The sequence below is a fragment of the Dipodomys spectabilis genome, unplaced genomic scaffold, assembly GCF_019054845.1.
Source record: "Dipodomys spectabilis isolate Male_0828 unplaced genomic scaffold, ASM1905484v1 ptg000030l, whole genome shotgun sequence".
Taxonomy (NCBI): Eukaryota; Metazoa; Chordata; class Mammalia; order Rodentia; family Heteromyidae; genus Dipodomys; species Dipodomys spectabilis.
In genome coordinates, this window is record NW_024870707.1 from 5,371,550 (window position 1) to 5,399,386 (window position 27,837).

General features: G+C 47.0%; 4 protein-coding genes across 5 annotated transcripts; 2 read left to right on the plus strand and 2 right to left on the minus strand.

Annotated features, from left to right (window-relative positions):
* Window positions 1-100: 100 nt before the first annotated feature.
* Med19 (mediator complex subunit 19) lies at window positions 101-7,472 on the minus strand. Its single transcript, XM_042676181.1, has 5 exons — window positions 6,975-7,472; window positions 2,373-2,629; window positions 2,129-2,222; window positions 1,699-1,793; window positions 101-1,524 (listed from the first exon to the last, which is right to left on the minus strand). Exons 1-5 carry the CDS (start codon window positions 7,240-7,242, stop codon window positions 1,456-1,458), a joined length of 783 nt encoding a protein of 260 aa, XP_042532115.1. The 5' UTR covers window positions 7,243-7,472; the 3' UTR covers window positions 101-1,455.
* An 83-nt stretch (window positions 7,473-7,555) lies between these two features.
* On the plus strand, window positions 7,556-14,474 carry Tmx2 (thioredoxin related transmembrane protein 2). 2 transcript variants are annotated; one of them, XM_042676180.1, is made up of 8 exons: window positions 7,556-7,808; window positions 10,861-10,921; window positions 11,117-11,230; window positions 12,237-12,313; window positions 12,542-12,648; window positions 12,823-12,892; window positions 12,983-13,108; window positions 13,740-14,474. In XM_042676180.1, the coding sequence occupies exons 1-8, from the start codon at window positions 7,620-7,622 to the stop codon at window positions 13,887-13,889; spliced, it is 894 nt and encodes a 297-aa protein (XP_042532114.1). In that variant the 5' UTR covers window positions 7,556-7,619; the 3' UTR covers window positions 13,890-14,474. The 2 variants fall into 2 exon arrangements, with proteins under 2 accessions (XP_042532114.1, XP_042532113.1); XM_042676179.1 differs by having other exon boundaries at window positions 12,823-12,888; window positions 12,979-13,108.
* A 1,575-nt stretch (window positions 14,475-16,049) lies between these two features.
* Window positions 16,050-18,273, plus strand: Selenoh (selenoprotein H). The gene is made up of 4 exons (XM_042676616.1): window positions 16,050-16,352; window positions 17,079-17,224; window positions 17,329-17,446; window positions 18,097-18,273. Exons 1-3 carry the CDS (start codon window positions 16,240-16,242, stop codon window positions 17,427-17,429), a joined length of 360 nt encoding a protein of 119 aa, XP_042532550.1. The 5' UTR covers window positions 16,050-16,239; the 3' UTR covers window positions 17,430-17,446; window positions 18,097-18,273.
* Window positions 18,274-19,139: 866 nt separating this feature from the next.
* Window positions 19,140-27,337, minus strand: Btbd18 (BTB domain containing 18). Its single transcript, XM_042676365.1, has 2 exons — window positions 27,214-27,337; window positions 19,140-21,160 (listed from the first exon to the last, which is right to left on the minus strand). Exons 1-2 carry the CDS (start codon window positions 27,335-27,337, stop codon window positions 19,140-19,142), a joined length of 2,145 nt encoding a protein of 714 aa, XP_042532299.1.
* Between the last annotated feature and the right edge of the window lie 500 nt (window positions 27,338-27,837).

Below are 27,837 nucleotides of genomic sequence, written 5' to 3' on the forward strand. Positions count from 1 at the left end.
GGGTGAACTGGTGGGAAGTGAGCACACACAGAAACCTGTAAGCTTCTCTGCCTCCATCTCATCTTTAAGGCAGAAAATAATGAAAACTAACTAAAAGGTCTTGTTTTAACTTGAGTAATTTAATTAAGAAATTCCTGAATGTTTTATAACCATGAAAACATGTCAAAGCATAGAGAACTTTAAACTTGTTTCAGTTGTTCGTTAATTTTGTCTCCACAAAGTAATAAGGCTCCTTTTGGGTATAGCCAAGGATGACTGGCTATGGACAGCACTCTTCTATTTGTTAAAAGCAAAGGTTTGTACCCTTACTTTAAATAGGCATCCTCAGAAACACAATCTCAGGAAACTGGCCAGAACCCTTTGTATTCCATAGAGCTAAAGTATAAACTCATACTCTGAAGTCCTAGATTAAAAGGAGCTGAACAAGTGGCTTTCTGCCCATGTACTTGGGAAAAGCCATAGCACATAGCCACAGGTATTAACAGTCCTGTAGAAAATTTAAAGTCAGATTACATTACTTCATGTTTCCCTGCGCATGTTTTCTGCTACTTAGCCTGCTCCAAAAACTAAAGGAATCTATTTTACATTTTCATTGCTACCTCAGGCTGCTGCTTTTGATGCTGTCTTAGAAGTTTAGAAACACTTTCACAACCTTAAGTATTTTCATTGTCTGAATTAAAGAATAAGGCAGGTTGGATGTTCTTTACAAAGACAAGAGCATTTATCTTTGGTTGCCAGAGGTTAAATCCAGTCTTAGGCTTCTGACCTAAGAACCAATCTTGTTGATAAACACTGGTAAGTTGGTGCTTTTTCATTTGACTATTCTGCTTCAACACACAGTTTACCTAGAACACAACTCAACCTTCACTGGATCAGCTCTTCAGGCGTGGACCCTGGAAATCATCCAGGTGCCTGGCTCTCAACGTGGGCAGTGTGTTATGTGTCTGCTTGGAAAAGTAATGTCAAGCTCTGCCTTTGGAACCATGTCTCCAGTCTCACTTGGTTGCTTCCCTGCCTGCTAATGAGATACTGTAGTGACAAGACCCAAATCAAGTTAGCAATGCTTTGTCTTAACCCTGACTCGCATAGAAAGGCACTTACCTCTTAACAGGCAGCCACACTTCAGCCAGTTTGATAAATACAAAAAAAAATTTTTTTTCAACGAAAATCCCTAACAAGTCCTGAAATCAGACAAATAGCACAAAAGAGGAAAGAAATAGCTTCCTGGGAGAGGAAAAAAATGTCCATGAGAAAGCCAACTGGCTGAGCCTTTCAAAACCATTGCCTTCTAGTATGTATTGATCTTGACCTCAGTCAAGCACAGCAGGAGCTGGCAGAGCTCTGTCCCAGCTGCTAGGTTGCCCCCAAGGCAGTGTCCCAGAGCCTGGGAGACAGCTTTTGTCAGCAGGTTCAGTACAGCAGGAAAAGTCATCCTGGCAAAGTCCAGTGGTTCTATTAGCGGAGACTGCTACTGCTGCTGGCCTGGGAGCTGCCCATACCTGGGTGGTCTGGACTGTGTCGGTTCTGGGAAGAGAGGAAGAAGGTATTAGGAAATGTAGGAACTAGCCTTGGCCAGTTCTGCACAAGAAAAAAGCCAACTTGCCCTGGGTTTTCAGTACTGAGTCCCTCTTAAGGCAAAGGACCATTTTAGGATGAGAGGGAAACTCACTGCGCTGTAGCACTAGGCTTCCACCCTACCTTCTTTTTCTTCTTCTCTTTCTTCTTCTTCTTCCGTTCAGGATCCTCTTCTTTTTTCTTTTTCTTCTTCTTGTGATCCGAATCGGATGGTGTTTCTGTAGGAAACAGATGCCTATCACCTGTACAGCTGAAAATCCTCTGCTGCTATATAGACTCAAAATTCTGCAGGATAATCTCATGTCAGCACAACTGCTTTTTGCCAGATGGATAGAAAGGATACAGAGGTTTGAAGATAACAGAAACAAAAAAGGATACTAAGATGCTGTCAAAACCTCTGTGCCAAGTCCCTACTTGCCTAAGAGACCCCCAATATGCCAGTCCCTTATACAGGAGGACTTGGGTGTTCAGGGCTTCTAAAAGATACTTAGCTGTATTTAAGTGGAAGACTAGGGCAGACAGTATTCTTGCTATGAACAGAACTGCTTCTTACCTGGGGGGACAGGATCCTGGGTACGGCTCTGTTTGTGCTTATGCTTATTCTTCTTGGGAGGCTGAATATGCATCAGACGACACTGTTCTGGCAACTGAAGGAACCAAAGGAAGGTCTAGGTGAGTCTCTACTCATCTGGAGATCCTATGCAGAAATCTACTCTCAATAGATAGATTTTAGAAAGCCACCTCCATGCCTTTTAGGCCTCCCCATTTGCCACCTTCCTCCCCAATAGGGGACTCACCGGGCCAGTGTGGAGGCGGAAGCCAGACAGCATGGTCCCTGTGATAGGATTAAAAGAACCACCAAGAATAGGCGGCTTCTCAATGAGGGAGCGGAGGCTGCTGTTATCATGGGAACCAGGCAGATCAATCATCCCTGGCAGGTCAGGCAGAAAGTTACTTAGCTTCTCCTTCACCTTCTTTCCACAGAACTTATTATAGTCATGTTCCAGTTTGTAGTGTGTGATCAGGTTAGTACTGCCTGTCAACTCTGTGCTACCTAGAGAACACACAGAATTAAAAAGTCAGTACCAAGAGAAGAGATTCTTTTTTTTGTCATTGATCTGGAGGGACAGTGAAGGACTGTAACCTAAATAGAAAAGTGGAAATATTACAAAACTTTAAATTGACTTGTATAATAAGAAACTGAGCAAAAAATAAATGCAGGTGAACATACCCTAATTTGAAAAGTGAAATTTGGAAACTTGGAATCTGCAATTCTTTGAAATCAAGCTTATTGAGCTCCTACATCATACAGCTGTTGTGACTCACACCTGAAACCTGAAGCTAATTGAGTAGCCAAGTTATCCTTTGGGGGGATCATGGTTTAAGGTCAGCCCATACCAAAAGCAAGTGAAACCCCATCACATCTGCCTCTTATGTGGTATGCACAGGCCTGTCATACCAGCTGTAGGAGGTCCATGCCAGCCTGCACAAAATCACAAGACCCTATCTCAAAAATAAAACATGGCTGGCATTGGTGGCTCACAGCTGTAATCCTAACAGGAGGCTGAGATCTGAGGATAGCAGTTTGAAGCCAGCCAGATAGGAAACTGTGAGACTGTGAGATTCTTATCTCCAATTAAGCACCACCTCCAACCCCCACTCCCCCCCCCCAACCAAAAAAAAAAAGCTGGAAGTAGAACTGTGGCTCAAGTGGGAGAATGCTAGCCATGTGTGAAAAACCTCAGGGACCATGCTTAAGCCCTAGCCCCAGAACTGGTACCCCCAGCCTCCAAAAAAGGTGGGGGAAGAGGGGCAGTGACTAGAGGCATGGGTCAAGTGGCAGAGCACCTACCTAGCAAGCACAAGGCCCTGACTTCAAACCCTAGTACACCCACACAATTTTAGAACAATCTGAATTTCAGATTTTCAAAAAAACGGAAGGTGGTTAATTGGAGATTCAGAGATTGACAGACTTCCTGCCTAGCTTCAAACCTCAGTCCTCAGATCTCAAGTCTCCAGAGTAACTAGGATTACAGGATTGAGCCACTGGTACCAAGATCCAGATGTTTTTAGAAGGCAATATTCCTCAACTCAAAAAATCTCAACGGGACTGAGAATATATGGTGTGTTTGACTACTATTTGGAAGGTGCTGGATTAATATCGAGCATCATTAAAAAAAAAATTACAGAAAGGAAGAAAGAAAGAAAGCTAGAAAGAAATGGCTCACTCCTATAATCCTAACTATTCAGGAGGGTGAGATCTGAGGATCAAGATTCAAAGCTAGCCTGGGCAGGAAAGTCTAGGAGACTCCTATCTCCAATTAACCACAAAAAAGTTGAGCTGTGGCTCAAGTGGTAGAGCACTGGCCTTGAGCATAAAAGCTCAGAGCCGTGTCCTGAGTTCAAGCCCCAGCACCAGCATAACAAACAACAACAATAATAACCCCAAGAAAAAAAGTCATGATTATAAGCCACATTTGTACATCCTTAATTAAAATAAGCTTCTTAGAAATTAAAGACCAGGCTCATTAATCTATCTCTCCTTCTCATCACATTTCCCACTCCCATCATGCCTAGCATTTGCTCAGAAAAAATGTATTTGTCAACTGGTTGATATAAATCAATAAGAAGAAGGTAAGGCAAAATAAAGGTTAAAGAAATTGCTAGTGGATACCAATCACCAAAAAAAAACCCCAGAACTCCCCGCCCCCCAAAAAACAGCCACTCTCTTTATACTTATGTGATTGTTTTCATTTTTTTTTTTTTGGGGGGGGGTCAGTTGTGGGTCTTGAACTCTGGGCCTGGGCGCTGTCCCTCAGCTCTTCAGCTTAAGGCAAGTGCTCTACTACTTGAGCTACAGTGCCACTTTCCGTTTCCTTGTGGTTTATTGGAGATAGGAGTCTCACAGTCTTTCCTGCCCAGGCTGGCTTTGAACCTTGATCCTCAGATCTCAGCCTACTGAGTAGCTAGGATTACAGGCGTGAGCCACCGGCTCCCTGCTTGTTTTCACTTACAAAGTACAGAAAGCAAATCCTATCTCATAGGACTGTTTTTTTTTTTTTTTCTTTTTTTCCCCTTGGTGCCAGAACTGGGGCTTGAACTCAAGTCCTGGGTGCTATGCCTTAGCTTTTTCTGCTCAAGGCTGGCATTCTACCAACCTGAGCCACACAGCTCCATTTCCTCCTTTGGGGGATGATTAATTGGAGATAAGAGTCTCACAGACCTTCCTGTCTTGGTCTGACTTCAAATGATAATCTTCAGATCTCAACCTCCACAGTACCTAGGATTGCAGGCATGACCCACCAATGTCCAGGGACCTGTGTTTCTAAATACTATCACACATCAATCATCAGTGTGTTGCAAACTTCCAAGTACTTTTCTAATAGTTATTTCCTTTCAGTCATGATGTGCCAGTAAAGCTTGGGATGAATGAAAAGGTATCTTAGAGACTTACCAGGTCTAAAAACAAGTTTCTAGCTCCTTGAACTTAATTCTTCGTCTTCCTAGCCTCCCTTAGACTTCCATCCCCAAAAATATTCCTGCTGAAATCTTATACATCATTCTCAATTCCTCTTTCTCTTTTATTTCTATCAATTCTTCATTCCTGTCAGCTGTTCCTGTGATATGTATCCTGCAACACTTCTTCACTGCTAAGACCTAGTTGAAACCAGCAATTCTTTCTGCTTGAATAATTTGAATAAATGATTGTTAAAATGGCTTATTTTAATTGGTCTGTGTTAAAATAGCTTCTCTCTGGATTCGGTTTTTGTGTGTGCCAGTCCTGGGGCTTGAACTCTGAGCTTTTGTGCTCAAGGCTAGCATTACAGCTAGCAATACAGCTCCACTTCTAGCTTTTTGGTGACTAATTGGAGATAACAGTTTCATGGACTTTCCTGCTCATGCTGGCTCTGAATGGAGATTCTCAGATCTCAGCCTCCTGAGTAGTTAGGATTAGATGAGCCACTGGCTTCCTTTGGACTTTAAATGCTTTAGAGACCTCCGCTTTTCCTGTGTACTTTATCTAGAAGTCTTCACTGGGATCTAATGGATTTTCTGAACCTCAGATATCACAATCTTTTTGTCCCAACAGGGCTTCTGATCTTTTTTTCTTGATCCAGAACTGTCTGTTCCTCTTAGTTTATGCTCAGTTTTCAGTCAAGTGTTATCTACTGGGAGAAAGTTGTGATCATTCTAGGTTAAAACAGTTCTGCACCTTCAACTATTTATTATGTTTTCTCTTCATGTTATTAAACCAATATCGGATTTATATTGCTTACACCTCTACTGCTGACAAGAAAACTTCAAATGGTCAGCATCTTATCAGTCTTGTCACATTTAACAATGCTTGGATTATATAGTGGTAAATAAATACAGTGGTAAATAGCAGCTTGCTGTTCTGGTAACTGCATTCAAAGCCTCAGACACACCAGGTAGAGTTTGACCTAAGCCAGCCCCTCCTCCCCAATAACGAAAGAATTTGGTTCGATTGTAATCCCTTCTCTGAAGAGAAGAACGGTTAAGTCCTTGGTAAGGTAGGCAATTTGTCCCAAACAAATTGTGGAAGACGAACCTAAAACCTCTCTAGTGGGCCGCTGGTGGCTTACACCTGTTACTCTAGCTACACAAGAGGCGGAGATACGAGGATCGCGGTTCAAAGCCAGCTGGGGCTTGATATTCTTATGTCCAATTAACCACCCCTTCTCTTCCCCCAGCAAAAACTGAAGTGGAGCTGTGGCTCAAGTGGTAGGGAGCGCCGGGCGCTGGTGGCTCACGCCTGTAATCCTAGCTACTCAGGAGGCTGAGATCTGAGGATCGTGGTTCAAAGCCAGCCCGGGCAGGAAAGACCGTGAGACTCCTATCTCCAATAAACCACCAGAAAACCGGAAGTGGCGCTGTAGCTCAAGTGGTAGAGCGCTCGCCTTGAGCTGAAGAGCTGAGGGACAGCGCCCAGGCCCAGAGTTCAAGCCCCACGACCGACAACAACAACAAAAGTGGTAGGGAGCTAGCCTTGAGCAAAAGAAGCTTAAGGTCACTGTCCAGGCCCTGAGTTCAAGCCCCAGTACTAACACAAGGAAAAAAAAACAAAACCACCCAAAAACCCCAAACCCAGATCTCTCAAGTTCTAAACTCAATCACGGATTCTATTTTTAGGTAGTCACAAAATAACAAACGTCAGTGACGAAGCCCAGATTTAGTGAAAGACAATATTCCAGGGATGTTCACCAGACCCGTGGAACCCAGGAGTTTAAATGATCCCTTAATCCTAACCTTCCGATTTAGAACTTGTTGCCTAGGTTACCTCTGTACCCCCCCCCCCCCCTCGCGGCAGGCCGATAGCCACGCCCACAACCTGGTAGCTCTAACACGATTGGCTGGCTTCGGCCAGGCCTAGTACTCACCTGGCAGTTCCCTCATGAGGTAGAAAGGGCCACAACCAGCCGCAGATTTATCGGCTCCCGGAGGGGCCGCAGTCGCGGCTGGGGGCGGGGCCGCCCCAGGACCTCCACCCGGAGGAGGAGGAGGCGGGGGTGGAGGCTTCCCAGGTCCGAAGCCGAGCGCAGTGGGAGGCGGTGGGGGGTCGGCTTGAGCTCCGAACAGCGCCGTGAAATTCTCCATCGTCCCCTCGGCCCTGGCGCTGTCTCGGTGTCTGGCGTTAGTGATTTTCATTGGACAGTCCTCTCATCACGTGCCGCCCACTTCCTTCAAGCGACGCCTGTGATTGGATACTTCAGACTGCACCGTCCCTCTCTTCCTGCAACTATTTCCGTCGCTCTGTGAGAACGTTCCGGAAGTGCTCGCTAACCGTCCCTTCGCTGAAAAACACCCAATCGAATGACTCAGTTGGACTAGCGACTGGTAGATCGTCCAATAAACTATCAAATCCCCCTTGGCAGTCTCGGCCTACCACAGCAGCCCATCAAAATCACTTCCGGGTTCGGAACCGGTGCTTCTGAGATTTGACCCAATAGAAACCTTCATAAGTGAAGGAGGCGGAGCCAGACCTGCAGACGCCGGACAGCGGCAGGGCCGCCGGGGCCTGCAAGATGGCGGTTCTGGCACCTCTCATTGCTCTCATCTATTCCGTGCCGCGGCTTTCACGATGGCTGGCTCGTCCTTACTGCCTTCTGTCTGCCCTGCTCTCTGCTGCCTTCCTTCTCGTGAGGAAGCTACCGCCGCTGTGCAACGGTCTCCCTACCCAACGCGAAGATGGCAACCCGTGTGACTTTGACTGGGTGAGCGCCCCCTGGCTCCGTATCCCGCGACCTTGACTGAGCCTCCCGGGGCTCGCTTTTCTGTAGACACCGTGGGATCTTATGTCTTTAGGGGTACATGTGCCAGCCCTGGGGTTTGAACGCAGAGCCTGGCGCTCTCCCTGAGCATTTGCACGCAAGGCTAGCGCTCTACCGCCTGACCCACAGCTCCGCTAGAGCCAGTTCATTGGAGATAAAAGTCTTATGGACGTTCCTTCCCGGGCTGGCTTCAAACCAAGATCATCACATCCCAGCTTCCTGTGCAGTTAGGATGACAGGTGGGAGCTAATGGTGCCCAGCTAGTAGCTAGTTTTTGTTATAACGGGTAATTGATGATAACTGAGTAACCGTGGTGATCGGGAACTTAAGAGAATGAGGTGAATAACATTGGTTTTAAGAAGGGGGGAGGAGCCCGGTGCCGGTGACTCTTGCCTGTCATCCTAGCTACTCAGGAGGCTGAGATCTGAGGATTGCGGTTCAAAGTCAGTCTGAACAGGAAAGTTCATGAGACTCTTATCTCCAATAAATCACTAGAAAACCGCAAGTGGTGCTGTGGCTCAAGTGGTAGAGGCTAGCCCTGAGCTGAAAAGCTGAGGGACAGCGCCCAGGCCCAGAGTTCAAGACCCACGACTGACAAAGAAAAAAAAAAAGAAGGGGAGAGGGCTGGGAAGGTAGCTTAGTGGTAGAATGCTTGCCTAGCATGCATGAATGAAGCCCTGGGTTCGATTCCTCAGTACCACATCAACAGAAAAAGCCAGAAGTGGCATTGTGGCTCACGTGGTAGGGTGCTACCCTTGAGCAAAAGAAGTTCAGGGACAATGCTCAGGACAGGTCCTGAGTTCAAACCCCAGGCCTGGCAAAAATAAGTACATAAATAAAAAGAAGGGGAGAGGATAGAGAGTGGTAAAATGGTTGAGATTAATTTGGATACATTTATACATGTGTGGAAATGTCACATGGAACTTAATGTGCAACCAATGTATGCTCATTTAAAATTTTTCTCCCAAAAGATTCAAATTATATGTTACACACCAGGATGTGTACCTATAGCCCCAACTACTTAGAAGGCTGAGGGTGAAGTATCATCATTTCAACCTTAGAGTTTGAATTCAACTTGGGCACCATAGACCTTGTTGGCCCTGAAGAGGGAAGGGCAGAGATCCAAACTATAGGAGCACCCAAAGGTGCATTACTCCAGAGATTTCAAGAGTTTCAGAAGTGGTATGACACAGTATGATAATGCTATTGTGGTTGAGTTAAAGTGGATAATACAGTGGAATGGATATAGGTATGGGGTGCCATTTGTAATCCCAGCAGAAGGCTCACAAATTAACTGCCAGTCTAAGATATATGGCAAGACATTGTCTCCAAAGACGAAAACAAAAAATGAGGATGTGGGTATAGCTCAGTAGTAGAGTACCAGTCTAGTATCCATCCCCAGCATTAGAAAACAAAGTGGAAACAAAAGCATCTTTATGTGTAAAGGTTATTTTAGCCAGCTGGGCACTGGTGGCTCATGCCTATAATCCTATGGACAGGGTGAGATCTGAGGGTGGAGGTTCAAAGGCAGTCACAGTAGGAAAGTCCATGGGACTTTAATTCTAGTTTGTCACAAAAAATCCGGAAGTAGAGCTCTGTCTCAAGTTGTAGAGCACTAGCTAGCTTTGAGCAAAAACAATCAGTAGGGCTGGGAAGGTGGCTCAGTTGTAGAGCGCTTGCCTTGCATGCATGAGGCCTTGGGTTCCATTCCTCAGCACCATATAAACAAAAAGAAAAAAGCCGGAAGTGGCGCTGTGGCTCAAGTGGTAGAGCGCTAGCCTTGAGCTGAAGAGCTGAGGGACAGCGCCCAGGCCCAGAGTTCAGGCCCCACGACTGGACCCAAAAAAAAAAACAAAAACCCAAAAACCATCAGTAGCACTTAGAAATAGTGTTTAGTAAAGAAAACCTGTTTGATATGGTGGTACACGGCTGTAATCCCAGTGCTTAGGAGGTAGAGACAGGAGGATTGGGAGTTGGAGTGAGGCCAGCCTGAGCCACATATGAGATCCTGGCTCAAAAATGGAAAAGAGAGCCGGGTGCTGGTGGCTCACGCCTGTAATCCTAGCTACTCAGGAGGCTGAGATCTGAGGATCGCGGTTCAAAGCCAGCCCGGGCAGGAGAGACGGTGAGACTCCTATCTCCAATAAACCACCAGAAAACCGGAAGTGGCGCTGTAGCTCAAGTGGTAGAGTGCTCGCCTTGAGCTGAAGAGCTGAGGGACAGCGCCCAGGCCCAGAGTTCAAGTCCCACGACCGACAAAAAAAAAAAATAAATAAATGGAAAAAGATGGGCTGGGAAGGTGGCTTGGTGGTAGAGCGCTTGCCTTGCATGCATGAGGCCCTGGGTTCGATTCCTCAGCACCACATAAGCAGGAAAAAAAAAAAAGCCAGAAGTGGCACTGTGAGTCAAGTGGTAGAGAGCTATCCTTGAGGTGAAGAGCTGAGGGACAGCGCCCAGGCCCAGAGTTCAGGCCCCATGACTGGACCCCCCAAAAAAATAAGGAAAAGAGAGCCTGGTGCCAAGGGCTCACATCTGTAATCTTAGCTACTCTGGAGGCTGAGATCTGAGCATTTCAGTTTTGAAGCCAGCCCAGGCAGAAGAGTCACCATGAGACTTACCTCAATTTGAGCTGTGGCTCAAATGGTAGAGTGCTAGCTTTGAGCACAAAGAGGCTCAGAGACAGTGCCCAGGCCCTGAGTTCAAGCTCTAAGACTGACAAAAAAACAAAAACAAACAAACAAAAAGAAACAGAAAAGAAAAGAAAAATGGAAAGGCATGGAGAGAGAGAGAAAGAAACCAAAGCTCAGGGGTTAAGTGATTTGCCTGTCCCTTCTGACTTGTTTTCCCCACTACACCCTAGCCAACTCCAGTTCCTTCTTTATTATCACCATTCCCTATTTGGATCTCTGTTGTCTTACTCCATATTTGGATCACTTACCCCCTTTTTTCCCTATCAGCTCTGTTTGATGCATTCCTGTTACTGATTTTGTTCCAGAGAGAAGTAGAGATCCTGATGTTTCTCAGTGCCATTGTGATGATGAAGAATAGAAGATCCAGTAAGTCTAATCTTTTTCTTAGTCTATCAGAGTTAGACCTAATGCCCTCTGGAAGTGCTTTCTTTTTGTCATAAGAAGGAAATTATTTGCTGAACATAGGCCTACACTGTATGCTAAGGCTGAGTTTGTTCTTGAGTCCTATCCCATACATCCCTCTCCAATGTCAGCCTGACCTATGGTTTCTCTCTGTTTCAGTCACTGTGGAGCAACATGTAGGCAACATCTTCATGTTTAGTAAAGTGGCAAATGCAATTCTTTTCTTCCGCCTGGATATTCGAATGGGACTTCTTTACATCACACTCTGCATAGGTGAGGAAACTTGCCTTTATTAATGAGTTCTTCACAAAGAACTTTATTATATGAATTCTTTGACAAAAGACTTAATTGGACCAAGTTCCCATTCAAAACAGTTTCTCTCTCTCTCTTTTCATTTCATTATCTTTATTTTTCTTCTTTCTTTTCTTTTTTTCCCCAGTCCTGGGGTTTGAACTCAAGGCATGGGTGCTGCCCTTGAGCTTCTTTTGCTCAAAGCTAGCACAATACCACTTGAGCTGCAGCTCCACTTCTGGCTTTTTTGGTAGTTTATTGGAGATAAGATCCTCACAGATTTTACTTCCTGGGCTGGTTTTGAACCTTGAGCCTCAGATCCCATCCTCCTGAGTAGCTAAGTTTACAGACATGAGCCACTGGTGCCTGGCTTTATTATTATACTTAAGTAATTGTACAAAGGAGTTGCCATTTAGCAAAGTGGTTTATGGATACAGTATATCTTGATCAATGTCACCCCTTTCAACATTCTCACTCCACCCTTCCCTTCACTCTTCTTAATTTTCGAGGATGTACATTGGATTCTAGTCTGCATTTTCCCCCTCTTCTCTTTGCTCATCAATCCTTTTCCCCTTGACCTACCCTACCCATTTCGAGAACTAACACCTGATTCTTTAAGAGGAAGGGACTGTCAGTGGGGGTGGGGAGGGGTATCAATTGTGGGGCTTGCACTCAGGGTCTGGGTGCTGTCCCTGAGCCTCTTTGTGCTCAAGCTAGTGCTCTACCACTTGAGCCACAGCACCACTACCAGTTTTTGAGTGGTTTATTGGAGATAAGAGTCTCATAAGGGCTTTTCTGCTGGGGCTGGCTTTGAACCATGATCCTCAGATCTCAGCCTCCTGAGTAGCTAGGATTACAAGCATGAGCCACCAGTGCCTGGCATGAAAGTATAGATTCTTTAGTGACTTAAATTCTTAAGATGGTCTAAAAGTAAATGCTCTAAGTAAGGCCTAGCTTTTCCCTCTGACATCTTTTTTTCTGTATTCAGTGTTTCTGATGACCTGCAAACCTCCTCTGTATATGGGCCCTGAGTACATCAAATACTTCAGTGATAAAACCATCGATGTAAGTGTTCTTCCTGCCTTTTAGTTCTTGGGTCCTTGGTTTGTAATTTTTGTGCTTTCTGCTCACTAGGAATAAACATAGTACTTTCAAATGGAAGTCAGAGGTATAATGGTTCATTGTGGGAGCTAGGGGAGAAGGGGAGCTGGGATAAGAAATTTGAGTATAAGATTTGAATAGTTCCAGATGCCTAGGTGATCCAGTCTACTGTTTATTCCATTTGTGTGGCAGGAAGAACTGGAGCGGGACAAGAAGGTCACTTGGATTGTGGAGTTCTTTGCCAATTGGTCTACTGATTGCCAGTCATTTGCTCCCATCTACGCTGACCTCTCCCTCAAGTGAGTGGATAAAGAGAGGGATGGTGGAACTTGAAATGTTCTTCCCTGTCACTTTTGGCTGTGGTTTTGCACCTTGCAACCAAAGATGTTTTTCTCTCTCGTCCTGAGATACCTATATTTCTACTCATCTTGATCCATTGTTTCTTTTTTAGTATGTTAATAATATATTCTTAGGTACAATTGCACAGGCCTAAATTTTGGGAAAGTGGATGTCGGACGCTACACTGATGTTAGTACACGGTATGTAAAGAGCTGGGGGCAGAGGGTCAGCGGGGATGTGCTTTGAGCAATGTATACAAGTGTACTAAGATTCCTTTCTGGACCTTGTAGTTACAGAGTGAGCATATCACCCCTCACTAAACAACTCCCCACCCTGATCCTGTTCCAAGGTGGCAAGGAGGTAATGCGGCGGCCACAGATTGACAAGAAAGGACGAGCTGTCTCTTGGACCTTCTCTGAGGTATGCTGAAGTGGTCTGGAAAAGGGAAGAATAGTGGACGTTAAGCCTAACCTAGGTTTGATTCCCAGCTCTGCCATTTGCTTAGTATTGTGAGGATCTAGACTAGTTACTAGACCTCACTATTCATTCACTTCGAAAATTTATGTTACGTGCCATCTTTCTAGTAGTCTGGAACAGTTAATAGTAAAGATCACTAAGCCAGGCATGGTGGCACACTTTAATCCAAGCATTCTGGAGGCTGAGAGAGGAGAATCGTGAGTTCAGTAATAGCTGGAATACATAGTTCCTGGCCAGCTTCAGCTACATAATAAGCGTGCCCCCCACACTTACCCCTGGTCTGGGGGGAAAAACAAAACAAAACAAAAACAAGATTCAGTCTCTAAGGCCCCTAAAAGTTCCTTTAGTAACTTGTAAACAGTAACCTGGCTCACAGAATTGCTTTACAGTTGCATGTAGGTATCATTGTTATAATTGTTAGCATTTCAGTTGTCTTTTCTGGATACTTGAAGAAGAGGAACAATTAGGGCAGATTTCCTCCCTTGTTCCTAGACTGTAACTACATATTTGCTTCTCAAGCTCAGAGCCAAGGTCTTCCAACCTAAATTCTGATGTATGTGTCTCTTTTGCATAGGAGAATGTGATTCGTGAATTTAACTTGAATGAGCTCTACCATCGAGCCAAGAAGCTATCAAAGGGTGGAGACCAGGTCCCCGAGGAGGAGGAGCCCAAGGCCTCCACTCCTACCACAGTGCCATGTAGAGAAAGCAAGAAGGACAAGTAGGATCTCTTCAATGGCTTTGCATCTTCTGTCAATTCCTGGCACCTTGGAGGCTGAGCTCCTGTGGTACACAACTCTTGACCTAAGGCCACAGCCTTTTATTTGTTTCTCTTGTTTGGCTGTTCTTGGGTCGGGCAGGTACTGTTTCTGATTTTAAAGAGGCTGATGGGGGAACTTGTTGAGGACCCTACTGGAAGGCCTGCCCACCTTGCCAAGACTTTGAGATCTCATGGAGAAGGAAATGGGTTCCCACTAAGTTAGGTCAGTGTGTAAAAGCTACCCACCCCTCAGGATATCACCAGTCTGTGGTTTCATTGTTTTCTCCTAGTGGACCTGCTCAGCCAAGGCTAGACTAAACCCTAATGCTAGGTGGCCAGAATATAGAACACTAAGCACCCTTGCTTTCCTTAGGCCTTTGTGGCTTGCTCTGTGGCATTAAAAATATTTAAGCCTAAATTTGTCAGTAATCCCAAGAAGAAACCTTTAACCACAGAGTTTTCATCTTTGAAAATAGTATTGATCAAGCCCTCTGTTAGGAGGGGGTTCAGAGGAAGGGGAATTTTGCATAATAAAGAAAGTGGGATTGTCTTTTGAGTCTTATGTTTCTCAGCAATACATGTCCAGCCCTTTCCTGTGTTTCCATTGAGCTATACACTTCCAACCCTTTGTTCCCCATTATTTTTTACTTATTTTGGAGCGGAAGTGTTACCAGTGGGTGTTCACAGAGGTGAAGATTCCAGATTCTTTTTTTTTTCTCTTTTGTCGGTTATGGGGCTTGAACTCTGGGCCTGGGCGCTGTCCCTCAGCTCTTCAGCTCAAGGCTAGCGCTCTACCACTTGAGCTACAGCGCCACTTCTGGTTTTCTGGTGGTTTATTGGAGATAAGAGTTTCACGGACTTTCCTGCCCTGGCTGGCTTTGAACTGCAATCCTCAGATCTCAGTCTCCTAAGTAGCTAGGATTACAGGCATGAGCCACTGGCACCTGGCTAGATTCCAGATTCTTGACAACAAAGAACTGAATAAAGACACACACAAGGGCTAGGAATATGAGTTAGTGGTAGAGTGCTTGCCTAGCATGCATGAAGCCCTGGGTTTGATTCCTAGGTACCACATAAACAGAAAAGGCCAGAAGTGGTACTGTGGCTCAAGTGGTAGAGTGCTAGCCTTGAGCAAAAGAAGCTTAGGGACAGAGCTCAGGCCCTGAGTTCAAGCCCCAGAAGTGGTGTGCCCTCTCCCCCCCCAAAAAAAAGACAAAAATGCAATTTGGTGAAGCAAGGAGTTTAGTAGGAAAATATTTCCTGCTCCCCACGCAGGAAATGGGCGTCAAAATCTCAAAATGACAAAACACTAACTGCTGCCTTTGTTTCTGAGCTAGGGGAATACACGTGTTCTTAAGGTCCAGCAACCCCCAACCCTTAAGCATTCCTTCTGGGTAGCCGAGTTGAGTGTTACCTAGTATTCCAAAATACAGAGATGTCTCTGGGCCTACAGCCTGCCCATTTAGGGATGTCAAATTACCATTTAAAAAGATTAGGCAAGTTCCTTTGTGTCATCACTGTCCTTAGAATATTAGCATTTAAATGGAAGAAAGTTTAAACTACTTTGTTGCTTCCTGGTTCCAACTTCTTGAGAACTGGCCCTCTTATTTACTGAAAATAATATAATTTCCCAGTCTCCTCACTTCATTTCTTCTCCCACCCCGCCTCACACTTTGGACCCTTTTAATCTTAAAAGGAGGTGCAGAGGGAAGAGAAAGAACTCCTAGGTGTCCCCTGGGGCTGCCCAGGAGAGGGGGTGGTTTCAGCCTGCTGATCCCTTGAGAAGGATCTTTCTGCCTCGGCACGGGAGGATCTGGGGCTTGAAGCACCTGCTACTCTACCTAAATGCGCTTTTTTTTTTTTTTTTTTTTTTTTGATCATTCTCTATTACAAAAGTGTTTGGCTGGGCTAGGGCTGGACGCCTAATTCCTAACAAGGAAGGACAGACACTGCCGGGTTCGTTTGGGATTGACCTACGGGCCGCAGAGGGGAGGGCTTTGCGGGACGGCGGAGGTACAAAGAACTCGGAGAGCCGGTGGTTGCATTGCAGACCCGCCCCCAGACTTGAACGGGCGGACGCTGCGCTCGGAGCCGCCGTGGCCCCTCCCCCCGCCGGCCGCGTGGTGGCGCCCGGAAGTCCCGCCTCCAGCGCGCGCGGCCGCCGGGCCCCTTGTCTGTGCTCACCTGGAGGCGGTCTGGCTGTGGGAGCTGGGGCTCTGCTCCGCGCTCGGGGCCCGGCACCAGCTGAGCCCGCGGGTGTTCCCCCAGCAGTCGCACCCCTCGTCAGCCCGGCTCCGGGCCGTGTCGTAGGCGCCATGGCTCCTCGCGGGAGGAAGCGCAAGGCCGAGGCGGCGGAGGTGGAAGCGGCGGATAAGCGGGGGAAGGCGGCGGAGGAGGCGCAGGAGGCGGAGGTCGTCATCGAGCATTGGTGAGGCGCCTGGACAGGCGCGGGGCGGCGGGGCGCGGCGGGGGCCGGCGGGGAGGAGGCGCAGGAGGCGGAGCTCGTCATCGAGCATTGGAGAGGCGCGGGGCGGCGGGGGCCGGCGGGGGCGGGAGGCGGAGGTCGTCATCGAGCATTGGAGAGGCGCGGGGCGGCGGGGGCCGGAGGGGGCCGGCGGGGCGGGAGGCGGAGGTCGTCATCGAGCATTGGAGAGGCGCCTGGAGAGGCGCGGGGCGGCGGGGCGCGGCGGGGGCCGGCGGGGAGGAGGCGCAGGAGGCGGAGGTCGTCATCGAGCATTGGAGAGGCGCGGGGCGGCGGGGGCCGGAGGGGGCCGGCGGGGCGGGAGGCGGAGGTCGTCATCGAGCATTGGAGAGGCGCCTGGAGAGGCGCGGGGCGGCGGGGCGCGGCGGGGGCCGGCGGGGAGGAGGCGCAGGAGGCGGAGGTCGTCATCGAGCATTGGAGAGGCGCGGGGCGGCGGGGGCCGGCGGGGCGGGAGGCGGAGGTCGTCATCGAGCATTGGAGAGGCGCGGGGCGGCGGGGCGCGGCGGGGGCCGGCGGGGAGGAGGCGCAGGAGGCGGAGGTCGTCATCGAGCATTGGAGAGGCGCCTGGAGAGGCGCGGGGCGCGGCGCGGGCGGCCGGGGCCGGCGGCGGGGTCTCCGGGGTCTCTCTGTGTCCGGGCCCCGTTCCCCACCTCGCTGTCTCTCCCCACCCAGCACGAGCTGACGGGTGTACGGGCGCCACGCCGAGGCCGTGCGCCAGGCGCTGCGCCGGGCGGCCCCCGCGCTGCCGGTGAAGCTGAACCCCGCCAAGCCCCGCCGGGGCAGCTTCGAGGTGACGCTGCAGCGCCCGGACGGCAGCAGTGAGTGGGGCGAGCACCCCGGAAGCGGGAGTTTCCGGCCCGAGGCCGCGGGGGAGGCGCGTGCGGCGCTCCCAGTGACTGTTTTCGTTTGGGTCCGCTCCTAGGCGCCCAGCTCTGGACTGGGATTAAGAAGGGGCCTCCGCGCAAACTCAAATTTCCGGATCCAGGAGAGGTGGTGGAAGAACTGAAGAAGTGCCGCGCCTAAGGCCGCCTCCTGCCGAGGTTTGAAATGGGAGACGCGAGGTTCCCTTGGGGAGTCTGCCCGGATGGGACACCCTCTAACAAAGAGGCCTTTAAGGAACGCCGCCCTACCTGGCACCTCCTTCTGTGGTGCTGCCGCTCGAGCTAGGCCGTGCCATAGTGACGGCCATGAGCTGCCTTTCGGAAGTGCCCTGTGTCCTCTGCGGATACTGACCAGACTTGAATTTGTTTGAGTATTCATTTTTTTCGAATTCCTGATGGTTATTTTAATTCCTTGAATCCCCTAGAAATATTACTGGTCTTCCATGAGTTAAAACGCCCTATTTGACACATGCTTTTTTACTTGCGTTAGTGACTTTTCCCTTTTACTGGCAGATCTTTCTTGTTACTTCACCTGCACCTACCCTAAAACTCTTCTGGTTTTTATTCCTAATGTGTTACCTGTCCCATGTGATAACCCCGAAGGAATCACAATACTCCACTCTTAGCCAACAAGCATTTGATTCTCTGTACTCTGTGCATCATTTGGGGGTTTGGAGGGTGGCCTGGCACTTGGGTATAATTGAATGTGGGGGAGGATACAGTCCCTGTGTTCTGGGTTTGAACTCAAGCCTTCTTGGTCTTTGGCTGCCTGGACACCTTCTTTAACATTTCCCTTCTCCTTTTTGCAGCTTTCAGTCCCTGATGTGTTGGAGCATTTATGACGGGACATGGCCAAAACTTCAGTCATGTACCTGAAATCATGGTTCCTTCATCTCTAGAAATGATGGCTCAGTTATGAGGCAGCTCTCCAGTGAGGCATTGTAAAAGTGTTTGGATTTAGTTTAATAAAAGCTGAAATAAAAGTATCCTGAGTAGAATTTAAATTTTATGTGAAGGGATGGATGGCGCCATCCACATGGGATTGGTGCTTCTTGCATTTTTCAGAGTGCAGAGTACCATTTAGCCTGGAACTCACTGGGTCTCTGGTAAAGCATGCAAAATACTTGAAAAAACCGGAAACACATTCAGGTGCTCACTGACTGAAGTCAGCCTGGGAAGAAAAGTCTCCGATTCCATCTCCAATTAACCAAGGAAAAAAAGCCAGACTGGAGATGTGTCTCATGTGGTACAGCACCAGCTCTGAGCAAGAAAGCCCAATGAGAACAGGAGGCCCTGAATTTAAGCACCTGGCAAACAACAACAAAAAAACCCTATGGGAGCAAAGTAACTGGTAACTTTTTTTTTTAAAGGGAGGAAGGATTGTCTTCCGGAGATATCAACTAGACTTCTCTATTGGCATTGAATAAGCCCACAAACATTGTGTGCTGGGCCATGTCCCTCTCATTCACTTATTGTTCATCTTTATGCCTTCTGGAACATGGTTTTTAAAGCTAACCCTACTGAGAGTTTTCTTGTATTTCCTGAGTTTGCAATGACTAGATACTGGTCTTGGCTATTACCTATAACACACTCCACTTGGGGACCATACAGTTTTATTATTTCACTTGTCTTGTCAAAACTGAAAGATTGCAAAGAAATAGTTCAAGTTCATAATTTTCTACATATATTATTACTACTTATACCTGTGGAGGGGAGAAAGGGACTTACAAAGAGCCAAGGTACACTTGCCTCTGTGCTAAGAGGAGAAGGCATGTGCTAGTTTGCCAGTAAGTCTTTTTGCTGGTCAACATATCCACTCTCCCGGGGCCCCTAACCTGCCCTCCCACCTCTGCTACGTTAGTATATCTACTTCTGTTTCTGACTCTGAGGAAGGGTCAGGCCGTACAGAGGGAATGCCAATGGGCTCCAGCCTCTCTGCTGTCCAGTCCACCACATCAATCTCTTCCTCTTCAGGACTGGTCGGGTGTGAGCCTAGCAGCTCGGAGTTACCAAATACTTCTTTGCCTACTTCGGGAGCAGGGTACAACACCTCATTCATAGTTAAGGACATGTCTAGCCCAGTCTCTGCCCAGTTTGAACATGGAGGTGAGAGGTTCCCATAAGACCTTTGTGGCGGGTCAGAGGAGTGGATGTGGAGCAGTTTATCTCCCTGACCATCCAGTGGCTGGGAGTTGGCAATTTCAAGATGTGGAGTCCAGGAGCCTCCCACAGAAAGAACCTCTCCTTCACTCACCTCAGAGGGCATGACAAAGGGGCTCAGGGGCTCAGCTGGCTCTTTGTTTTCACCAACAGGTTCTTTTTCCAGTCCTGTGAGCTCCCTGGGCCAGAGTTCCATGTCTGGCAAACACCATTCTTCCCCTTGGATCCAGTCCTTTCCTGTTTCTGTCAGGTGATAGCTGGGGGTCCTACAGCCCTCAGCCCCAGGACTCTGGAGGGACTCCCCAGGTGGTTCAATGTCTGAGCCACATAGCATGAAGTCCAGGATCTCTTCCAGTTCACTGGTGGCTGCGGCACCTGTGATTCGGTACTCCTCAGCTTCGCAGGGTTGCCCCAGCAGCGTCGTGTCAAATGCATAGGGTTCTCTGCAGTCAATATTCAGCACAGGTTCTTTCCCTAACAGCTCTGGACTGGATGCAAACTCAGGCTTCATCACAGCATGGTCTGGGGACTGGCTGGCAGACAGAAGTATGTCTTGTAGCCCAGGCCCCTCGGGGGAGTCCTGACACAGTTCTATTCTGGCAGGTAACATTTCCTGCTCATTAATTGATGATGACTGAGTTCCTGGAGGTTCTTCCAAGTCTCCTTTGGGTTCTGGAAGCTGGGGGCTATTTTGAGAGTTTTTGAGGGGAGGCTCTTGTACCACTTCCCAGCAGGTCCCATTGACAATCTTCCTAAGTTTCACGATCCCAATCTGCCCTTCCTCTGCTGGGTCTAAGTTGGATGCTCTGACTTCAGGGCTCCGCTTCTTGCACCCACCTGTCCCAAGACCAGATGGATTTGGAGTGCTCTGCAGAGGACTAACTTTTCCTGGTTTCGTCTTGTCCTCTCCCTGCACTTCTTTACTCACACTCCTCTGCCGCCAAAGACGCCGGCCAGGGGCTGTGGGCACTGAGCTGGGTCCACTTAAAATGTTGGAAGGTTTTGATGCAGGGACATCAGGAGATAGCTTTGAGCGACTTAGCCTGATCTTTCTGGGCAACAGGCGCTCATCCACAGAGGGATATAAGCTGGGAGGGGAAAGTGTTGTCGAACCAAGGACAGGGTCATTCTTGTTCTCCTTAGGCCCCTGGCTGTGGCTTGATGGAGAAGAGCTTTTTTCTTGCGGAGAAGGACAGACTCTGGCCTTCCTTTTGAGCAGAGGAGCATCAGACAAGTTCTCTGCATTTGGCAGGCTGCTTTCTTCCTGGAGCTCCTCCTCCTTCCCTAGGGACTTCAACTTCACTGCCCCAAGAGGACAGGGAGACTGCGTAACAGGCAATGGAGTTCGAGGGCGGCGGCCGGGTGCCACCACTCTGGCAGAGATTGGTGCTGGACTTGGTGGCTGTAAACACTCTCGGTTCAGTCTTCGGCCCTGTGGAGCCTTCACTAACTTTCCACCTTCTAGCTGAAGGGTTTCCAGCTCAGATACACGGAGCTGACGGGCAGCAGAAAGCACATCTTGGGCTTCTTCTCGAGATACTTCCATCTCTGAGGTATACAGGAAGTCTACCAGCTTCCTAAGTGTCCTGATTTTCAGGCCCCCCAGCTCCAGCACCACCTTCCGACCCTGAATTGGCCTTTCTCTCTCCAGGCGTTCTGTGAAGAAGGGGCTGCAAGCTGACAGGATGCAGCAGTGAGCTGGTACGGCCTCACCTGGGGAGGAAACACACGTTTTTCTTATACAGACTGGCATGTTCATAAACTATACACAGACCACCCCCCCCCAAAAAAAAAAACTGACCGCTCTGTGGAATTTCAATGAAAAGAAAATGATTCCTTTTGCCTGCCTGGGACCTACCAATAATTTTTGCTAGCTAACTTGATTCCCCCCCCCCCCCAACCCACTTTATTCAGCACTAAGATCCTGAACCACAGGGTGGGGGCAGGGCAGACTCAGTCCTCACACTCAAGGCCAGGGAAATCCTGGAGAAAATGGTCACCCACTGAGGTGTTATCCCTGAAAAAGTGAGTCTAAACATGCCTGCATCTATAATCCCTGAACTCGTTTCTGACTACCTGTGCTGGACTTTCATCCCTGGGACTAGATAATCTACACACAACAATGCTGCAGGAAACCACACTACTGCTACATCACAAGTTTTGTGAAATTCACTTACTGGAGAAAATATGAAGCGAGGAGAAGCCAAAGATACAGCAAGGTGACGCACCAGAGTGGCCTGGTGATGCCTGGGGGAGGAACTAACTTGATTTTTCATCCTCTAAAACCTAGCTTACATCATTACCTTCAGAAAGCCTTTCTTTAGCCCACTGCAAGCTTTGGTTAAGTGTTCCTGAGCACATAGAGGTCCTCTAGCTATTACCATTTCCACTATTACACTGAAAGCTCTATGGAAAAGATGTCTGTCTTACTCACTGAAGTATTTCCAGTACTTGCCTCAAAGTGGGTATAAAAGAACAGGCAAAGAGTTCTAAGTAAGGCCAACCAAGCTCAAAAACAAAACAAAATCAAGATACCACCTAGGCACTAGTGGTTCACTTCTGTAATCCTAGCTACTCAGGAGGCTAAGATCTCAGGATCCCAGTTTGAAGCTAGCTCAGGCAGAAAAGTCCCTAAGATTCTTCAATTAACCAGCACAAAGGCAGAAGCGGAGCTGTGGCTCAAGTAGTAGAATGTCATTCTTGAGACTAAATGCTTAAGGGATAGCTCCCAGGCCCTGAGTTCAAGCCCAGTACCACCATAAACAAAAAAGAAAATTAATATTTTTTTCCACCAAAAGATTTGTGTGTGTGTTTGAATCTTGAATTCAAGGCCTTGTGCTCTCGCTTCGTTTTTTCACTCAAGGCTAATGCATTACCACTTCTAGCCACAGCTCCACTTCCAGTGTTCTGGTGGTTAATTGGAGAAAAGAGTCTCACTAACTTTTCTGCCTGGGCAGCCTTTGAACTACTATCCTCAGATCTCACCCTCTTGAGGAGGTAGGTTACAGGGATGAGCCACTAGTGCTAGACTTTCAAAGATTTATTAGCATGTATTGTACAAGTATGAAGGAGGTTCATTGTGACATCTTCATAAATACATTGGACCCCTCTCAAACTCACCCTCATGACTACTTGCAACAACTTCAACTGTGCTCATACATGCATATTAAGTACACGTGTACTGCTTGCTGAATGAATTTTATTGACTCATTGAGAGTTCAAAGAAATATACAGGAGCAGCTTATGGGTCTAACTCGAGGGAAGGTGGAGGACAATCGGTTCAGTTCAAGCTAATTTTCATTTCAGAGACACTTCCCACATACTCATAGTTCTTTCCATGGTTTCAATTACCAAAACATCGATGATGACTCCCAAATCCATATCTCTATGTAGACATCTTTCCTGAGATACCAAACATGTTACAACCTGCATGTCTTCATGGATGTCCCACCAGTACAATCTTCCTAGAAAAATATCACTAGGAGTGGTGGTAATAGCAGTACTCAGGAGGTGAGGCTGGAGGGCTCAAAGTTCAAGCTTTGAGAGACCGTCTCAAAATACCAAATAAAGCCAGGTGCCAGAGGCTCTCACTTGTAATCCTAGCTATTGGGAGGCTGAGATCTGAGGACTGCACTTTGAAGCCAGTCCAGGCAGGAAAGTCTTTGAGACTCTTCTTTCCAATTACCTACCAAAAAGACAGAACTAGACTGTGGCTTCAGTAGTAGAGTGCTAAGCATGAGCACAAAAGTTCAAGGACAGTGTCCAAGCTTTGAGTTCAAGCCCCAGAACTGGCACAAAAATTAAAAAATAAAAAGCCTGGCTCACACCTGTAATTCTGGCTACTTAGAAGGCTGAGATCTAAGAGTGAGATTCGAAGCCAGCCCAGGTAGAAAAGTCCCCAAGATTCTTTTTGTTTTGCCAGACCTGGGGCTTGAACTCAGGGCCTGGGTTCTGTCCTGAGCTGCTTTTTTTGCTCAAGGCTAGCACTCTACCACTTGAGCCACAGTGCCACTTCTGGCTTTTTTTGTTTATGTGGTACTGAGGAATCAAACCCATGGCTTCATGCATACTAGGCAAGCAATCTATCACTAAGCCACATTCCCAGCCCCAAGTCTCCAAGATTCTTATCTCCAATTAACCAGTAAAAAGCCAGAAGTGGAGCTATGGGTCAAGCAATAGAACACTAGCATTGAGCAAAAAAGCTAACAGAAAGCATAAGGCCTAGTGTTCAAGTCCAGTATCAGCATAAAAAAAGAAAAAGCTTTTATTCCATTCCATACCTCCAAGTCTCCCTACTATCTACATCAAATAAGGTACTGTATTCATTTATCAAAGCCCCAAAACTAGAAGTCATCAGATAGTCCCTTACCTCCAATATCTAATGAAATATCAGTTTTACAAATGACCAATTCTTCTTGAGTCCTTATATGTGCAACCTGGCATTGTTCTAAGGGTTTTACTGGTATTAATTCATTGATTCTTTTTTTTTGTTGTTGGTCATGGAACTTGAACTCTGAGCCTGGGCACTGTCCCTCAGCTCTTCAGCTCAAGGATAGTACTCTACCACTTGAGCCAGAGCATCACTTTGGCTTTTTCTGTTTATGTGGTACTGAGGAACCGAACCCAGGGCGTCATGCATGCTAGGCAAACACTTTACCATTGAGCCACCTTCCCAGCTCAATTAATCGATTCTTTACTGCAACCTTGTAAAATACCTAATGGTACTGTAAGTTACTAAACAGGCAGAGTTAAGTAACATGCCCACACTTACGCAGAAAGTAGGAGAAACAAAATTTGAAGCTAGAGGGTATACTACAAAGTCTATGCTCTCATGGTGAACAAATTATAAATTCTCATCAATAGCTTACTCTATTCTCTCCTAGTTTATAAAGTGGCTTTCTACCTGAGCTCAATACCATCCAATAATTCTCATACAGCCTGAATGTCATTTCTAAAGTGGGAATATGAACCTGACCTGCTTAAAGCTATTCTGTAGTCTCCAGTGTCATAAGGCAAACTCCTACTTCCTTTATATGACACTGTAGACCTAACATGATTGCTCATGTCTACAGCCACCTCCAGTCAATAAACATATAACCTGTGTTTAGGCCAGATGAAGTATTCACAACCCCCAGGTCCATCTCTCTCTCTGTCCATGTTCTCTCTCTCCAGAAAAACCTTTTCTGAGCCGGGTGCCAGTGGCTCATGCCTGAAATCTAGCTACTTAGGAGGCTGAGATCTGAGGATCAAGTTTCAAAGCCAGCCTGGGCAGTAAAGTGTGTGAGACTCTTTATCACCAAGAAAACTACCAAAAAAGAGCCAGAAGTGGCGCTGTGGCTCAAGTGGTAGAACATCCCCTTGAGCTGAAGAGCTCAGAGACAGCAAAAAAGCCGAAGTATAGCCGTGTCTCAGCTTAAGTGGTAGAGTGCTAGCCTGGAGCTTAGAGCCCAAGCCCAGAGTTCAAGTCCCGGAAGGCAAAAGAAAGAAAAACCTTTCTGCACTTCCTTCTCCTGCTGTTTGTCCTTTAAATCTCACTTTAGAGATTATTTCCTCCGAGAAAATTTGTTTAACCTTGTTCCTCAGGCTCCCCAAGTCTGTGAAGAATTCTTTACTTTTGTGTTCCTATTGCAACCGACATTTGCCAATTATACTTTTAATATACTGCAGTTACTTGAGTGCATTGACTATTTGAATATCATCTTTAGGAGAAGGGACTTTATCTATGAATGAGCTAACACAATGTTTAACTTACAACAGACAACTGATGCGTTTTTTGTTTGTTTTTATTTTTGTGAGTCATGGACCTTAAACTCAGGGCCTGCACACTGTCCCTGAGCTTTTTTACTCAAGGCTAGTGCCCTAACATTTTGAGCCACAGCACCACTTCGTTTTCTGGCAGTTAACTGGAAAGTCCCACGGACTTTCCTGCCCCAGCTGGCTTTACACCATGAGCCTCCTGAATAACTAGGATTATAGTGTGAGCCACCAGCGCCTAGCTCTGATGTCTATTTTGAATCAGAAAGTTAATCTGGGTTCTACACTTACTAAGAAAACCAATTCACTTATCTGTAGAAATAGAATCAAATGATAGTGATTATCTCACAAAACTGTCAGATTCAAATCAGACACAAAACTCTGTATTCTGTTAACTGTATAGTATATTATGTTAGCCATCAAAATCCTTTTATTTAGGCACTGGGGTTTGAATTCAGGATGCTGTGCTGCCTGGGTCATGCCTCCTGTGTGTGTGTGTGTGTGTGTGTGTGTGTGTGTGTGTGTGTGTATGTGTGTGTGTGTGTGTGTGTGTGTGTGTGTGTGTGTGTGTGTGTGTGTTACCAATACTGGGACTTTATTCAGCTCTCTTGATATTCTACCACTTGAGACATACCTCATGATTACAGATATGAGCCAACATTCCCAGCTTGATTTTTTTTTTTTTTGTCAGTTGTGAGGCCTGAACTCTGGGCCTGGGCGCTGTCCCTTAGCTCTTCAGCTCAAGGCTAGCACTCTACCACTTGAGCCACAACACCACTTCTGGTTTTTTCTGCTTATGTGCTACTGAGGAATCAAACCCAGGGCCTCATGCATGCAAGGTAAGCACTCTACCACTGAGCCACCTTCCTAGCCCTTCCCAGCTTACTTTTTAAGAGGAAAAAGTATAATCATAATTTCACTTTTTTTTTTCCTGCCAGTCCTGGGGTTTGAATTCAAAGTCTGGGTTCTGTCCCTGAGCCTCTCTGTTCTTAGGGCTAGTGCTCTACCACTTGAACCACAGCACTACTTCTTGCTTTTTCTGTTTATGTGGTACTGAGGAATAGAACCCAAGGCTTCATGCATGCTAGGCAAGCACTCTACCACTAAGCCATATTACTAGCCCCAATTTCACTTTTTTTGGTGCCAGTACTAGGGCTTGAAGTTAGGGCTTGGGTGTTGTCCCACACCCTTTTTTTTTTTGGCCGGTCGTGGGACTTGAACTCTGGGCTTGGGTGCTGTCCCTCAACTCTTCAACTCAAGGCAGCACTCTACTGCTTGAGCCACAGCACCACTTCCGGTTTTCAGGTGGCTTATTAGAGATAAGTCTCACTGACTTTCCTGCCTGGGCTGGCTTTGAACTGTGATCTTCAGATCTCAGCCTCCTGAGTAGCTAGGATGACAGGTGTGAGCCACTGGCGTCCGGCTTTGTCCCTCAGCTTTTACAGTCAAGGCTAGTGCTCCACCACTTGAGCACCAGCTGTCCCTTTTTGTTTGTTTGTTTGTAGTTAACTGGAGACAAGCGTCTCAAGGACTTTATTGCCCAAACTGGCTTCCTTCCGTGATCTTCAGGTCTCAGCCTCCTGAGTAGCTGGGATAACAGGTGTGAGCCACTGGTGCCCAGCACAGTTTCACTTCTGAAAATAGTAACTACCTTAGAAACAAACAGCTTTTGACCAGTTTATAGTACTGAAAGGTAATAACCTTCTCCTAATGTTGTCCTTCACACTGGACCTTAACTCATTTTATCTTTTTTTTTTGGTCCGGTCATGGGGCCTGAACTCTGTGCTGGGGCACTGTCCCTCAGCTCTTCAGCTCAAGGCTAGTGCTCTACCACTTGAGCCACAGCGCCACTTCCGGCTTTTTTCTGTTTGCTTATGTGGTGCTGAGGAATCGAACCCAGGGCCTCATGCATGCAAGGCAAGCACTGTACCACTGAGCCACCTTCCCAGCCCCAACTCATTTTTATCTTGTTCAATGGTGAACTTTCAGTTCAGTTCCCCCCAGTCTCTTACCTTCTGCCTGCAGAAGGACATCACAAAACACACCACTCTGCTGCTGGTGATGAAGCTGGAGAAATGCTAACCGGAGGAACCGGGAGTTCCTATATAGGATTTTGGGATTGCCAGAAGAGCACATGTTGGTATTCTGTTAATAAATCTAAGTTTTCATGGATCCTGTGGGAGAGACAATATATTTTAGAGCATAATTAACCTAATTTGTTTTTTGTTTTAGAAACAGAGAAACTGAATACATGGTTTCATGTTCTTGCTGGGCATTTTTGCTCAATGCTGGTACTTTACCACTTGAACCACAACTCCACTCTTGGCTTTTTAAAAGGTTATTATAGGGGCTGTGAATATGGCTTAGTGGTAAAGTGCTTGCCTAGCATGCATAAGCCCTGAGTTCGATTCCTCTTTACCACATAAGAGAAAAAAGCTGGAAGTGGCTCTGTGGCTCAGGTGGTATAGTGCTAGCCTTGAGCAAAAGAAGCTCAGGGACAGTGCCCAGGCCCCAAGTTCAAGCCTCAGAACTGGCAAAAAAAATATTATAAAGTTTATAAGTTATATACAGAGGGGTTATTGTTACATGAGTCAGGTAAAGAGTTCATCTCTTTTTTAATTTAATTTTTTTATTGT